The sequence below is a fragment of the Otolemur garnettii genome, unplaced genomic scaffold, assembly GCF_000181295.1.
Source record: "Otolemur garnettii isolate 467f Iridium unplaced genomic scaffold, OtoGar3 scaffold00055, whole genome shotgun sequence".
NCBI lineage: Eukaryota > Metazoa > Chordata > Mammalia > Primates > Galagidae > Otolemur > Otolemur garnettii.
The window spans coordinates 3,593,787-3,608,636 of record NW_003852450.1 but is presented as its reverse complement, the minus strand read 5'-3'; the positions used below and the strand labels follow the sequence as shown (position 1 = coordinate 3,608,636).

At 51.7% G+C, this 14,850-nt stretch overlaps 1 protein-coding gene across 2 annotated transcripts in view; it reads left to right on the top strand.

Annotated features, from left to right (window-relative positions):
• The first annotated feature begins 114 nt into the window (after positions 1-114).
• The window catches only part of MFSD4A (major facilitator superfamily domain containing 4A), a 33,930-nt gene continuing 19,194 nt past the window's right edge, over positions 115-14,850 (top strand). Inside the window, exons 1-3 of one of the 2 annotated variants that reach the window (XM_003792226.3) lie at positions 120-349; positions 10,806-11,004; positions 11,735-11,995. In XM_003792226.3, the coding sequence (XP_003792274.1) occupies positions 120-349; positions 10,806-11,004; positions 11,735-11,995 (690 nt within the window). Of the gene's footprint in view, positions 350-10,805; positions 11,005-11,734; positions 11,996-14,850 lie in introns of both variants that reach the window. The other variant, XM_003792228.3, reaches the window with a different exon arrangement.

Genomic DNA, 14,850 nt, shown 5'->3' with positions numbered 1-14,850 from the left:
CCCCGCCCCTCCCTCCCGGCCGCCGGCCTCCCCTGGCCAGCCGGCCCTCCCGCGGGCGGCGCGCCACTCGGGCACCGGGCTCGCTCCGAGCCAGAGCCGCGAGCCCGCCAGCCGGGGCCATGGGCTGCGACGGCCGCGTGTCGGGGCTGCTCCGCCGCAATCTGCAGCCCACGCTCACCTACTGGAGCGTCTTCTTCAGCTTCGGCCTGTGCATCGCCTTCCTCGGGCCCACGCTGCTGGACCTGCGCTGCCAGACGCACAGCTCGCTGCCCCAGATCTCCTGGGTCTTCTTCTCGCAGCAGCTCTGCCTCCTGCTGGGCAGCGCCCTCGGGGGCGTCTTCAAGAGGACGTGAGTGCCTTGGCCGCGCGCCCCCGCCCCAGTCTTTGGACGCCCACCCCCGCCGTGCCGACCCTTCCCTCCCGCCTCCTTACCCGGTCTCTGTCCCAACAGCGCTGGGCTGTCCGTCGCCCTCGCCTCTGGGTTGGCAGCGACCACCCTTTCCAGCTCCACCAGCTGCGCCCCGCCTGGGCGACTGGGCAGAAGGGTTGCTTTCCTCCCCACCCCACCTCTCCCCGGAAAACTCTCCTCAGAGACTGAAGGTGACTTCTGAATTATTTATTTGTCGTCTGTCACCCAAGTGAGAGGGTAAAACCAGTTCCCACCTCTTCCCCTACCCACTACCCCAGGGAAGAGAAAGGAGAGTGATGGAGTTTGCAGAGGTGGAGAGGGTCCCTCTCTTGCACAGTCCTCTGAGGTTTGTCAGTAGACCCGCTGTTGCTATCGCTGTCAGAATTGGAAGTGACTTGGAAGGACAGTGGGAGGGCCAACTCAATGGTGGTGCTGGGTGTCAGAGCTGGCCTGCAGCTTGACTGAGCACCCAGGACTGGGCTCCACGCATAATGAGCTTCATGTAAGCTGACACAGACTGTCCCTTCTCCACCACCCCAGACAGGGCTGGTAGGTCCTGTGTGGTCCTGCTTCCAAGGGAACCAGGACACAGCTCCTGGATTGGCCCCTGGAGGTAGAGCCTTTCTGCCTCTGGGACACATAGGACCTCACGGCTGGGGCCAGGGTAAAGGCCCAGGGTATCTCACCCATAGCTTGGTAGAGTGACACTCCATTCCTGGCATCAGCATTCCCCTCTGTTTCCCACCTCCTCCCATGCTAGACTCCCTGGCCTTTGCCCCAGGACAGGGCTCTGGCCTCTCCCTGGCATGTCCCCCAGAGGATACCCTTTGGATACCCTTGCAGAGCCTCATTTTCCGGGCTCAAATTGGACTGGGCCACCTCCATGGGCGCCCTTATGGATAAGCAGCAGGATTCACTCCCTTGCTGCAGCTGGGAAAACAGAGACCCAGAATAGAAGAGGGAGTAGATGACTTGCAAGCCAGTGGCTGCTACATGATTTTCCTAGTCCCAGCGCCTGGCCGAGTGGTTTCTAAACTGCATGGACTCAAGAAAGGAGCTGACCTAGGGACAAAATCACACTTGGACTATCCCAGAGAAACCTCTGAAAGGATCATTCTGGACCAAGAGCTCTTGCCCTTTGGCTCACTCCTGGAAGTACCATGAGGGTGGGTGTTCCTGTCCACTTCACTTTCAGAGCCTATAGCCAGCACAGGTGACAGTACAGATGGAACCTACTTTAAAACATTAGTATTTGGGGAGTGATTAACTCCCCCACCCCACCCCCACCCCTGTAAACTGAAGAATTCTTTCCTTAAGAGCAAGTCTCCTTGTGTGCACCAGTGTTTTTGTGGGTTTGGTACAGGCTTGGATGTACAGAAGATTCAGAAAATCTTAAGAAAGAGCCCAAGATTCATTCTGCCTAGAGTCTTAATTAGAAATGAAGATAAAGTACCTTCAAGTATCAGCAGTTTTTTGTTAAGTACTTTGACTTACAAAAGCTCCTTTACCTGGAACTTTTAAGAACACATGTTGTGCAAAGAACAGGAAAGGGAGTGAGGATAATTCTAAATGACAGGTTGGCAAGCCAGGTTTTGTGAAGCCAGCAGAGATACGTACCTCTTCCTGGACAGCTCTGTGCCTCCCTCGGGACTCCTTACTTAACAGGGGGGTCTGAACAGTGAAAGAGGGTCCTACAGCAGGACCCTGGCTCACAGAAAAGAAAAACGACAATGGTCACAATCATAATTAACTTTATTTTGCACTCACTTTGTCCCAGGCACTATTTGTAGTGCTTTACATGTATCAACCATTCAATCTTCACATTTAACCTTCACTGCAACCCTGGTTAGTGCTATTATCTTTACAGATAGAGCTGTCACCCATAAAGTCACCCATAATGTTGCCATACATAGGGAAAATGGAAAATTGTAGCTAAATCTACCTTTATTTACAAAATATTCATTATAAATTTTTTACAAAATATTTACAAAATATTCTGTACATGTTGGCCATCTCTCTCTCTAAAATTTCCCATTTTCCCTATGTATGGTGACTTTATGGGTAATTTTTGGGACAGACACTCTGTATTTTGTACATAAGAAAACTGAGGTACTGAAAGGTTAAGAACTTGGCCCACATTATGCAGTTTTGAAGAAGACACCTAGCCAGCATTTGAACCCAGGCATTTGTCTCTAGAGCCAGACGCTTTGGCACTGCCTCTTGCTTTGTGAGTAGCCAGCTTCAGCTCTGCAGAGCAGGGGCATGGAATGAGTATCCTTGTGTATACTCAGAGGCTGAGCATTCCTGAGCTCTCTCAACTCAGAGGTAGGCAGTGGTAAGGCCTCTGGAGCTTCCTGCGGGGATCATTAAGGGAGGTATGTCCTATCAGTGGTTCATGTTTAAATTCTGAACCTGAGTCCTCCCACTTCCAAGACAAAAAGTCATCAAAAACCCTTTCCTGAAGTTAAGAGCAAAGCAGACTTCCAGTGGAAATGGAGAGATGTCCCAGGGGTAACCTTGAGTGTAGGCAGAGTCTACTACCACCCAGGTAACTCTGGGCTGCTCTCATCACAGTTCCCCATCCCCCAAAACAAACAACTTGCACCAGCCCAGAAACCAGCCGCTAAGCTTGATTCCATGTGGCCTTGCCATGTCTCAGTTAAAATGCTAATACCCTGGCAAGTAAGTGCTTTTCAGCTTAAGTGATTACCATCTAGTGTGCTCTAGTACTTGTGAGTGGGGGATTGGTTTAACAAATCTGTTAAAGCCAGCTGTTGCGGAGGAGAAGGGGAGAGTGCCTGATGACACGTGGGAGAGGAGAGTCCTGGCCGCCTCTTACTTAGGTCCTCCCTAGCCTGGGGGCCCAGGCTGAACAGAGCTTCTGGACACCTCCATAGGGGCATGCATTGGAAGGACTGTACACAGAGAGCCTTGAATGTTGGAGCAGGTGCAGGGGAGGACTTGAGCCTCTGTTCAGGGCAGCACCAGCCTGTGTGCACGCTTCTGTGCGCTGTCTCTGCCTCTGAGGCTTTTAGCATAGACAGAGATCTTGAAGGAGGCCAACAAATGCAGGCAAGAGGGAGGAAGAATCTACACTACACCTTTCTTAGGAAAATCTTGCTTACCACAAGGAGGAAATCTTTCAGAGAAGAGAAAAACAAAAGCTACCTGGTTGGCAGGGTATATAGGTATGTACTTTGTCAGATAGGAAAGGCAAAGGGGTATTTAGATTAAAGGTTTTTCCTGGTTTCTTGGGGACCTGTCTAACCACCCCAGGCAGTTGGGAGACCCCTTTATCTCAGAGGCATCAGGGCAGGTAAATGACTTTTAGAGCCTCCCCAACCTTTTCCCAGCCTCACCTTAGCCTCTCCTCTGCCTGCACCCTCCTAACTGAAGGTTTGTTGAGTTCTTCCTCTTTGTCCTAGTTATTCTTTCCTTTTCCACCTTTTCCCCCCTCAAATTTCTTCTAATCTGCAAGTCCTTCCTTGTCAAAGATCCAGCTATATCTTCCTGCCTATTGCATCAAAGCTTATCTTCCATGCACCAGTTCCCTAGGCTACTCCCTGGAACACATCACAAGCTAGGTCTTCCCTCTAAGCCGGGCTCTGGTTGTTCTCCCATCTGGAAAGTCTCTACCTCTTTCTTCAGCACCTTGTCTACCTTTCAGCATGCAACAAACCTAGGGAACCAGACATGGTTCTTGTTTTAAAAACCCCTCTCAACATAGGACTAGACATGTACCACAAAGAACAGAAAATATATGTCCACACAAAAACTTAGAAGCAGGACAGCACCTGTGGTTCAGTGAGTAGGGCACCAGCCCCATATACCGAGGGTGGCGGGTTCAAACCTGGCCCCGGCCAAACTGCAACAAAAAAAAAATAGCCGCGCGTTGTGGCAGGCCCCTGTAGTCCCAGCTACTCTGGAGGCTGAGGCAGGAAAATCGCCTAAGCCCAGGAGTTGGAGGTTGCTGTGAGCTGTGTGATGCCATGGCACTCTACCAAGGGTGATAGAGTGAGACTGTCTCTAAAACAACAACAACAACAACAACAACAACAAACTTAGAAACAGATGTTTATAGTATTGCCCATAGTAGTCCAAAAGTGGTAACAAAACGAATGCCCGTCAACAGATGGATGGCCAAACCCAATGTTGTATATTCAGCTGGGTACAGCAGTGAATACCTTTAGTCCTAGCGCTAGCGAGGCTGGGGAGGGGGAATCACTTGAGTCTAGGAGTTTGAGACCAGCCTGGGCAACATAAGCAAGATCCCTGTAGGAAAAAAAAACCAAAATGTAGTATATCCATACAATGGAATATCAGCCATGAAACAGAATGAGATACTGACACGTGCTCTAACATGTATGAAACATTCATGAAAACATCATGCTAAGTGAAAGAAGCCAGACACAAAAGACCAGATCTTGTATCAATCTATTTCTACCAAAGTCCAGAATAGGGAACTCTATAGACACCGAAAGTAGCTTAGTTTACACCCCAGGGCTTAGGGTGTAAAGAAGGATGGCATGTTCCTATGGGCTCTGTCTCTGCCTTTGAGGGAAATGTTTTAATATACATTGTGATGACGGTTTCATACTCCAGTATCCTAAAAAACTATTGAATTGTAAACATAAATATCTGAATTTTATGGCATTTAAATTATATATCAGTTTTTAAGTTAAACAAATCTCAAAACTCATCCTACCCATTGATTCACTCCACAATTATCTTAAGTCAGACCCTGTTTTAGGAGTGGGTATGACAGACAAGGTAGGAATCCTGCTCTCATGGAGCCTATGTTCTGGAGGAGAATTTTAGATGATGACACGAAAGGCATAATCAGGTAGGGTGGAGAGTGGCAGAGCTGGGGGCGACTTTAGCTAATGCTCAGAGAAGGCCTCTATGGGAAGGTGACGTTAGAGCTGAAGCTTGAATGACAGGAGAAAGCCAGGCATGCAAAGTGGGGGAGAGGTGTTCCAGGTGGATAGACTGCAAGTTCAAGTCCAAGGGGCACTCCCCGCATCCCTAGCACCCTGGTGAGCCCTGGGGAATGCTGTAATATACAGGGTACGGCTCTCAACCTCAGAGTCTAACAGGATAGTTCTGGCTTGGTTTGGGATCTCCCAAACACAGGTTTGTCTGCCCCTCCAGCTGGGTCTCCTCAGCCTTAACACAGGACCCTGAACAACTGGCGTGTGAGTGTGAAGACTTTGGGGGGGATAAAGCTAGAGGGGGGCCTCCTCTCTCTTGGCTCTTTCCTCAGTCTGAGCTGCCTCTTCCCCATCAACCTGGCTTGAGGTAATCACCTCATTCCCAGGGAAGCCTTGTCTCCTGGTTTCTTGTCCCAGGTCCCCACACCATCCCATTATGAGCTCCCTGCCCTCTTTGCGGTGGATTGGGGTTGGGACACCTCTAGCTGTGATTCTTCACAGTTGTGCTCTCTGACCCTCTGTCCCAGCCCTTCAGGAGATGATGGAGGCTGGGCTGGGGAGGGAGGCAAGGAAGATGTCCTGAGCCTCCCTGCTGAGGCTCATGTAATCCTTGTGCAGCCTTGGGACCACAGGTTGGACACCCTCTAGGCTGTTTCCTGGGGTTCTCTCACCTTTGGGGGAGCAAGGCTCTTCCTCTGATTGGCCTGAATTATCCTGTGAGCATAGGATAAAAGGAGAAAGGCCCATGACATTCTGCTGGCCCTTGCCTGGATTGGGAGTGAAGACACTGGATCCTGGCTCAGGGTCTTCTCCTCCTCTCTCTGCTCCTGTCTGGGCCTCAGTCTCTTGATTTGTAAATGAAGGGTAGCTGAGATGGTGGGGTTAGGGGTGAGTGACTCTGAGAATGAAGGTCAATGGCACCTCCCTTTAACAGCTCCTGGCCAGAGTCACCCTAAAGGGCACTGCACTGGAAACACAGGCAGGCCTTGGGGGAAGGTCAGGAGCCAGCATTGATCTCTGCACTCTTCTGCGGAGCCCAGTTCTCTGGGTCTAGCAATGCTCGTTGGTAGAGCCAGGGAGCAGGTAAGCACCTGGGAGGGGCTGCAGGGGACCATGGGGAAAGCCCATTCAGTGAGTGAAGGAGGATCACATCATCTCAACTCCTCCCTTCAACCTCATACAGGGTTTGCAGTCCCATTTTATAGCCGAGTAACCTGAGGCTAAGAGGGGCTAAGTGTAAGGGACTTGCCCTAAGCCACACCACTGGGAAGTGGTCAAGGTGGGTCTAGAATCCAGTGTTCTGATTACAAATCCCACTATATCCTCCGTGCCAAAACTGCTTTAACATAGTTATTCCATAATTTTCAATTACCTTCTTGGAAGGGCCCTTTGACCAAGCCATTGAAAATAGGCAATAAATGTATTTCAGTCTGGCTCTGGGATATATCTGGGACTTTTTTTTTCTTGGCAACAACATACCATTCTAAAGAAATTTGTTAGCCAGGCATAGTGGACGCCTGTAGTTCCAGCTACTTGGGTGGCTGAGGCAAGAGAATCACTTAAGCCCAAGAGCTAGAGGTTGCTGTGAGCTGTGACACCACAGCACTCTACTGAGGGCAACAAAGTGAGACTCTGTCTCTAAAAAAAAAAAAAAAAGAAATTTGTTCGGCCTGATGTTTGAAATGTCCAGGCATAGCCCTGCTGAAACAGTTGGGGATGGTGGGCAGCCTGGGATCTCAAACCATGATTTCCTGTGGCACAGATGTCCCCATTTACTGGGAGCAGGTCTCCATTTCCCTGACCCCCAGCCTGATGTGGGCTCAGTCTTCCTGCCCCAGCTGTGTGGCATCAGCTCAATTCATAGAATGCACAACCCAGGGTCTGGCAGGAGACTAGGGAGGGGACTTCCCAGGCCTGGTTCCCTTCGGCCTCCATTTTCTGTTTGTTCTCTCTTTATCCCTCCCTCCTGCCTGTTACTGGGCATGGAACGAAAAACACCCCCACCCTATGACCGCTCATGGAGCATCCAGTGTCATTCTGAAGAATGGCAAGGTGAGAGAAGACAAAGGTGACCCATGGGATAGAGGTGAAGCTGAGGGCAGCCCCCTGCTGCTAGCCCTTCACCTTCCCCTGTGTCCCCTGCTGTCCACTCAGCAACCCATCTCCGCATTATCTCATTGCCTCTGTTACCCCCAGCAGATAATCTAGCAAAACCCCTACATTAGCCTTCCTTAAGCTAAGAAGTCCGTTCCTGCAGGCTTGTGTGGGGTGGCCAGACAGGCCTTCGAGATTGCATGTGCCCCTAGCAACATCCAGGGGTCGGGACTGAGTACCTTCTCAGCATCAAGCGTGGGGCCAGGTCTGAGTTCCATAGGGAACAGGCTGCAACACATGCCTTGGGAAGCTAGTGACAGAGCCAGCAGTTAGGATCTGCATTTGGATCTCTATAACAGCCTCAGAGGGACCGTTGGAGGCACTTGTTCTAGTGACTAAGCTGCTCATCATTGTTTTCTATCCCTGCAGTTGAAGGTTCTGCAGAGTCCGGCCTCATGTTCTCAGCTGGTGCTCCCCTCTCCAGTCGGGCTGGCTCTGTGGTCCAGCACCAACCACATCCATGGAAAAGCATGGCATTAGGGAATATAAAGCCAGAAGCCACGTCCTCATGCACGCACACACACTTTCTCCTCCATGGAAAAGATAAAAGCAGAAGATTTGGGTTTGAACCCAGGCTCTGTCCATTACTATCTTAGCCTTCTCATTCTGAGTTTGCTCATGAGTCAAATGGGCACAATTACAAAGCCTACCTCACAGCCTTCTCACGTGCACCAAATGTCCGGGGCACTATAAACAAACGCTGGTGGTTATCGTGCAAACTGCAGAGCTGGTTATTATCGTTTCCTTTCCCACAGCTTCTTCCTATCTCAGTTTACTGATCCCACATCCCATTCCCTCAGGACTTTGCTACAGGACTCATTACTGAACCACTTTCATTCCAGGTTTTTAAAGGCAATAATGATAAAGAATTCTTTAAGAGAGTATTTTTTTTCTGGGTGTCCCTGCTTTACTGCAAAGTGGTGAATGAGGTGGTGGAAATATCAGTTCTGGTCCCAAATATTTGACAAATATTTGCATGTACAAATAGGTGCCTTCTTGCTGACCCTGAAGTCCACCACCCAGCAGGCTGCCTAGTCTGTCTTGTCTAGGGAAAGGAAGGGAAAAAGAGAACCCCATACTATGAGAGAGGTCTGCTGTTTTTATCAACCTGTGTGTGTCAGCATCGCTTCTGTGCTGGGTACCAAGGAGGAGGTGGCTGTGCTGCAGGACACAGAAGCATAGGGAACATACAGTGACTGGCACAGGGCAGGACAGGGCACTGTGCAGCCTGGGCTTGCAGCACTGGGGACTGACAGAGAAGGAACCCCCTGGAGAGCCAGAGGCTCAGGAAGGACCTGAGCAGTCCTCCCACAATGCTGCCCTCCCTGGTTTCCCCCTAACAGCTGGTCTTGCTGTAGGTGTACCCTCTTCTCTCACACACCCAGTCCTGAACTGGGAGCAGGCAGGGCTCTTGTTCAGTAATCTCCCTAACAGATCAGCCCAGAAAAGAGAGAAGGGAAAATAACGAACTGATGCTATCAGCAGAGCCGTTCTGATAATGGATTTAATCAAAGATAGAGCAAGACACGGTTGGCTGAAGGCCAATGCTGAGGGCCAAGGGGTTCAAAGACAAAGCCCTGGGAAAAGATGCAGCCTGGGGGCCACCGGGGACCTCCCTCTTCAGTGTGCTGGAAACTCAGGTCTTTTTGCCCCCACCTGCTCCCTCTCCAGGCCCAACAGCCCACCGAGAGGCTGACCAGGGGCTCTTCAACTTTCATAATCTGAAGAAGTTCCACAATCTTCTAGAACCTTCTTGCTGCTCATTCTCTTCTCCCTGGTATTAGCCTTTCAGACTGGTCCCAGAAAAACAAACAAACAAACAAAAAAACAAGGCTTTAATCTTTACTCTGACAGTCTGGTCATTGGGCAGAGTGTCCCAAGCAGCCTATGACAGAGCCTCAGACACACCATTCACTCATTGGGCAGACATTTACGATAGCTACCACACCTGGCCTCTGTGGGCTTTTCTCTTGTCTGAAGAAGGGGACAGGGTCACAACTCAAACGCCTCCCAGTGGTGTGGGCCACAGGGTCTCTCTTCCAGACATTTCCAGATACAGAACCTGCACCCTTTGTCTGCTAGAGGGGTGGCCAATTTACCCAAATACCTGGGCTCTGGTGCAGGCGGCTCAATTAAACAATTCACTCATTGGGCACTCATTCATTCATTCATTTACACATGGGCAGACAGGCCCTCAGCCTGCCTTCTGTAGGCTTCTTCTTTAAGACTAAGGCAAGGTCTCACTCTGTCACCAAGGCTAGTGTGCAGTGGCGTCATCACAGCTCACTTCCTGTGTCAGCTGCCCAGGTAGCTGGGACTACAAAATATGTGCCACCACACCCAGCTAATTTCTTTTTTATTTTTTTGTAGAGACAGGGTCTTGTTATGTTGCCCAGGCTGGTCTCTCACTCTTGGCTTCAAGTGATCCTTCTGCCTCAGTGTCCCAAAGAGCTGGGGTTATAGATGTGAGCCACCATACCTGGCCTCTGTGGGCTTTTCTCTTGTCTGAAGAAGGGGACAGGGTCAACTCAAACGCCTCCCAGTGGTGTTGGCCACAGGGTCTCTCTTCCAGACATTTCCAGACACAGAACCTGCACCCTTTGTCTGCTAGAGGGGTTGCCAATTTACCCAAATACCTGGGCTCTGGTGCAGGCGGCTCAGGCCTGGTGCCTGCTTCCCGCTCTGGGGCCAGCATGACCACATACCAGCTGGGCCGCAGTGGGCAGTTACTTAGTGCCTGGTGTAAGGGAATAGCTGCCTTACCAAGTGGGGGAACATGGAAGAGGAGCAGGGGGCGTACTGCAGCCAGCACCTCTCCCTGGGCAAGAGGAGATGCCAGCTCAGGGCGTGCCAGGCCCGGGCTCCTCTCAGGTTCCACCTGCTGATAGAGAACTTCTTTTAAGAGACTCAAAGCAGCTTCTTTGAGAGGGATGGGAAATGTTTTTGCATTTAATTGTTTTAAGTAAACAATTTAAGGTTTAAGTAAACAACATAAAATTGTTTATACGTAAAATAATAGTAGTTGGGGTTTATGAAGTGTGGACTGTGGGCCACACTCCATAGTGCCTGGAATTCTCACAGCAACACTGTGAGGTAGAGATTGTTGTACGAGGAGACAGACACCTTCAATGGCTTGCCCGAAGCCCATGGCTAACCCGTGAGGGAGCTGCTGCTTCAGCGCCCTTCCCTTTCCACCTGAGGGTGGGAAATGCCTATCTTCCCGAGGCAACCCAGCACGGGGGAGGGCAGGGAGGGGTGCTTCATTCAAAGGGCTCCAGCCCCTTCCCCTGACACCACCCTCCCTGCTCCAGCCTGGCCCAGTCGCTGTGGGCCCTCTTCACCTCTTCTCTGGCCATCTCCCTGGTGTTTGCCGTCATCCCCTTCTGCCGTGATGTGAAGGTTCTAGCTTCAGTCATGGCGCTGGCGGGCCTGGCCATGGGCTGCATCGACACTGTGGCCAACATGCAGCTGGTGAGGATGTACCAGAAGGACTCGGCCGTCTTCCTCCAGGTAAGCCAGGCAGTAGGCGTGGGGCTGGGTGGTGGGGAGGGCCGGGGGTGCTCCTTGGGCTCCATCCATCTCTCCCATCCCCTGCCCCAGGTATTGTTCTCCCTGGGCCCAGGTGGTGACCTATAAAGGACACTGATGGGTCTGCCCTGCGTGACCACATACCAGTGGGCCGCACTGGGCCGTTACTTAGTGCCTCTGGCCTTGGGTGTTCTCATCTCTGAGCAGCCTGCACTTCAGGATGTCACAGGAACCTAACTGCTCATAAGAGAACGTTCTCTGTGAACTGGAAATGTGGTGTGATGGGGGGTGAGGGTTGCTGCTTCCCTTCCTGTCTCCTTCCCTACTTACTCTTTCTCCTTCTCCTGCTAGTCACCCAGGATCCAGTATTCCCATCTAGCCCTTCCCTTTGGGGTGTTAGCTGGAAGCTGGTGATATGGAGAACAGCCCTAGTTGGCAGTTAAGATTGAGAAAGAGACAAGGAGGGAGGGAACTGGCCCCCTGAGTCATTCCAGGCCATGAGGTGGTTGAATGTAGGTGCCAGTCACTTTTCCTCGCTTCTCCTGCTTCCTATCCCCTTTGCTTCCCACTCTGGAGCCAGGATGAGGCTCTTGGATGGGGCACAAGGTGGGGCAGGGACAGCTGGCACACTGTGGGCACTGTGGGCAGAAGGCCAGGCTGTAGCTTCCTTGGACTAAAGACTGAGCCACATCCCCCCACCTTCCTCTTCCAGGTGCTCCATTTCTTCGTGGGCTTTGGTGCTCTGCTGAGCCCCCTTATCGCCGACCCCTTCCTGTCTGAGGCCAACTGCTTGCCTGCCAATAGCACAGTCAACACCACCTCCAGAAGTCAGCTGTTCCACGCCTCCAGGGTACTGGGCCAGCACCACGCTGAGACCAAGCCTTGGTCCAACCAGACACTCCCTGGGCTGGCCCCGAAGGATGGGGTGGGGACCCGAGTGTCCTATGCCTTATGGATCATGGCCCTCATCAATGTGAGTGTCAGCAGGGAAGGCTAGGTGGGGAGCTAGTGGACAGTCCACACTACTCAGTCCATTCAGCGCCCAATGCAGAGTTTTCAGATTGTGAGAAATATGCTGGGGCTGAGGTATACCGTCTTGGAGGCAAAATGGTGGGAGAACTGATCATCCCAGGGATCACCTCTGAGGTCTTTTTGTGACCTCTGTGATTGCAGTTTTCAGGGAAGGTAAAGCTGAGCACAGTGAGAAGTAGGGCCAACTTTCAAGTCACCAGAGGCTCCGTGGGAAACCAGCTCTTTTTCTCCATGGCCAGAGGAAGTAGACCCTGGAACAGCCTATGGCAGGAAATGTTAGGTTCTTCGGGGGGGGGGGTCCTTCATCACTGGTGGGATTCTGCCCTGCTCTGCTGTCAGGAGAGCTCCTGTGAAGGATGGAGGGATAGACAGGATGACCACTGATAGCCCTGCCTGCCAAGGCAGCCTGTAGTGGGAATAGCAGAGAGACCACCTTGCTCTGGGATTGGGTTGGATTCTGAGGCCCCTTTGTATGTCCCAGCCAAGTCAGCAATGATTCTGGCCTCTGGCTGGAAACCTCCTCTGGTGCTGTATAACCCATGGTGGGCTTCCCCATATTAGCCCAGGTGGGAGATTCCCTTTCCCCTCCTAGCCTGGCTTGGGAAGGACTGTCAGCAACACCAGAGCAGCCCTGGCCTCATAGCTTGGGTCCGGTGTGGACTTGGGGATGGGGAGTATTCCAGGGGACTGCTGGCCTGGTTGTGGGATAGAGGCACCATGCTCCTTGTCACAGTGGCTTAAACCTCTTTTTGTACCAGGTGGGCTTGTCAGCCCTGCAGGAGTAGGCAGGCAAGACTCAAGTGCCACAGCTGCTCAGTGATGCCACACCTGTGGCACTGGAAGATGCCTTGGAGACCACCATTTCCAATGAGCAACATAGAACATTGGGGAATGGGGTCAGGGTTGTACTGACACTGGCTCAAGGCCCTGATAAAGAGCTAGTATGAGGCACAGCCTGGCTGGGTGCCCCGACTCGCAGCACAGACCATCCACCTGCTACCCCAGCATGACTGCTCATTTTTCCTTTCTTTTCCTTCATAACTTTCCTCTCCTGTTCTGGAATCTTCACTGTGGGGTGCTCAGAAACGTACCCCTTTCCCTCTGCTTCTTCCCTGTCTTCCTATGCCCAGCCATTGTTTTGAGAACAATGCAGCTTTGGGCCTGCAACAGGGACCTGTGAAGGGAAGGAGCACTGTCAGTACAACCTCAAGGCTGGGACTCCTGGCCGGGGAAGCCAGAAGGTCCAGCTTAAGCCTGAGGTTTGTTCTCTCTTGCCCCACGATATGCAGACTGGAGGGACTTTGTTTGCTGCAGGATTTCCGGACTTTTTCCATTGGTTTGTTTCTGAAAATAAACAGTCCACCACAGAAGAAAATGGGGGCTGGGCGTGCACGTGAGCCCACACGTAAGCATACACATGCACGCCCCACCTGGCCTTTTCTGACTTTTAGGGTGGGGCTGCCTTCCTTGAATGGGATTTTTATAAAATTGCATGTGTTCCTGCAGTGATGCCAGCCAATCCTCTGTGAAGCCCTTCCCACACCCACCTCCCTGGAAAGCCCCACCTGAGTGATCACGCCTCTTTACAGCTGTTTCCCCTTGGCTTCTACCCAGGCTTTCTGCCACTGTAGGTCTCTGTGTGCAGGTTTCCTGTTTCCCCCATCAGTCTGGAGGGAGGGCTCTGTCTCCCCCATCAGGGCCAGGACTCCCTTGGGGCAGGGACTGTGTCCCTCCATTCAGGCTCAATTTGTGGGCTTATTGTTGTCAGGAGTCATGTCTGACCTTATTTTTTGAGTGTGCAGAAAGGCTCCCAAGGTCACCAAAGGGAGGTGTCAACACTGGGGTGGTTTTTTGTCTTTCAGTCCTGTCGGGTGACTGGGGAAAATGCTGGTTAGAGCCAGCCAGCCTCCAGGAGACGAGGGAGGTGCTCCCCCAGAGCAGCTCCAGGCAGGTGCTGGCAGTCACCTTGGCTGGCACCTCTACCCTGTTGGCTTCTCGTGTAAGCCTAAAGGAGCCATTATCCAGGCACTCTCACCAGCCTCTGGAAGATTTCCCCAGCTCCCTAGGCCTCCTTTCTTTCCCAAGCAAAAGGAACTGGGCTGAAGTCGCAGCCGGAAGGGCAGCAGTTAGACTTGAAGCATTTCCTGGCAGTGAGAGTGCACAGGAGGCAGGTGCACCTAGGGAGGTGGTGGAGGCTTCTCCAGGCAACCTCAGAAGCAGGAGACATTTCCCATTGCTCTGGGGAGTTCAAGTAAAAGCTAAGTGGCTTTATGTAAATAACAGCGAACTGAACATTGGGCTTGTCTGTGGGTGGTGCTTGTAAACATGCATTTCTCAATCAAAAAGACTCCATCAAGTTCCTGAGGAGAGCCTCCATACCCTGCTAGAACATAACATCACCAGGATAGACCCAGAGGCAGATGGTGCTGGAAGAATTGGGATGTCAGGTTCCAGTCTAGCTGTGCCCCCAGTCCACCGTGTGACCAGGCAATTGTACTCTCTGGGTCTAGTTTACCTCTCAGGTCTTCTCTCCTTCTACCAGGTTATGACTAAGTCATAATATTGAACGTCAGTTGTCTCATCTGAAAAATGGGCATACTAATCCTCCCTCCAGCTCATTTTGTAGATCTGTGATGCACAAAGACAAAACTAAAAAGCATGATGTGTTCTTCCAGCATGCAGGAGTGTGAGGTGCCATGTTCCAGCACTGCTCAGGATGAGGATGTTGGAAATGAGCTTACCTCTGGCGCCTCTCCTGAGCCAGCAGAGGGCTGGTGTGACACATGTCTGTCTTTT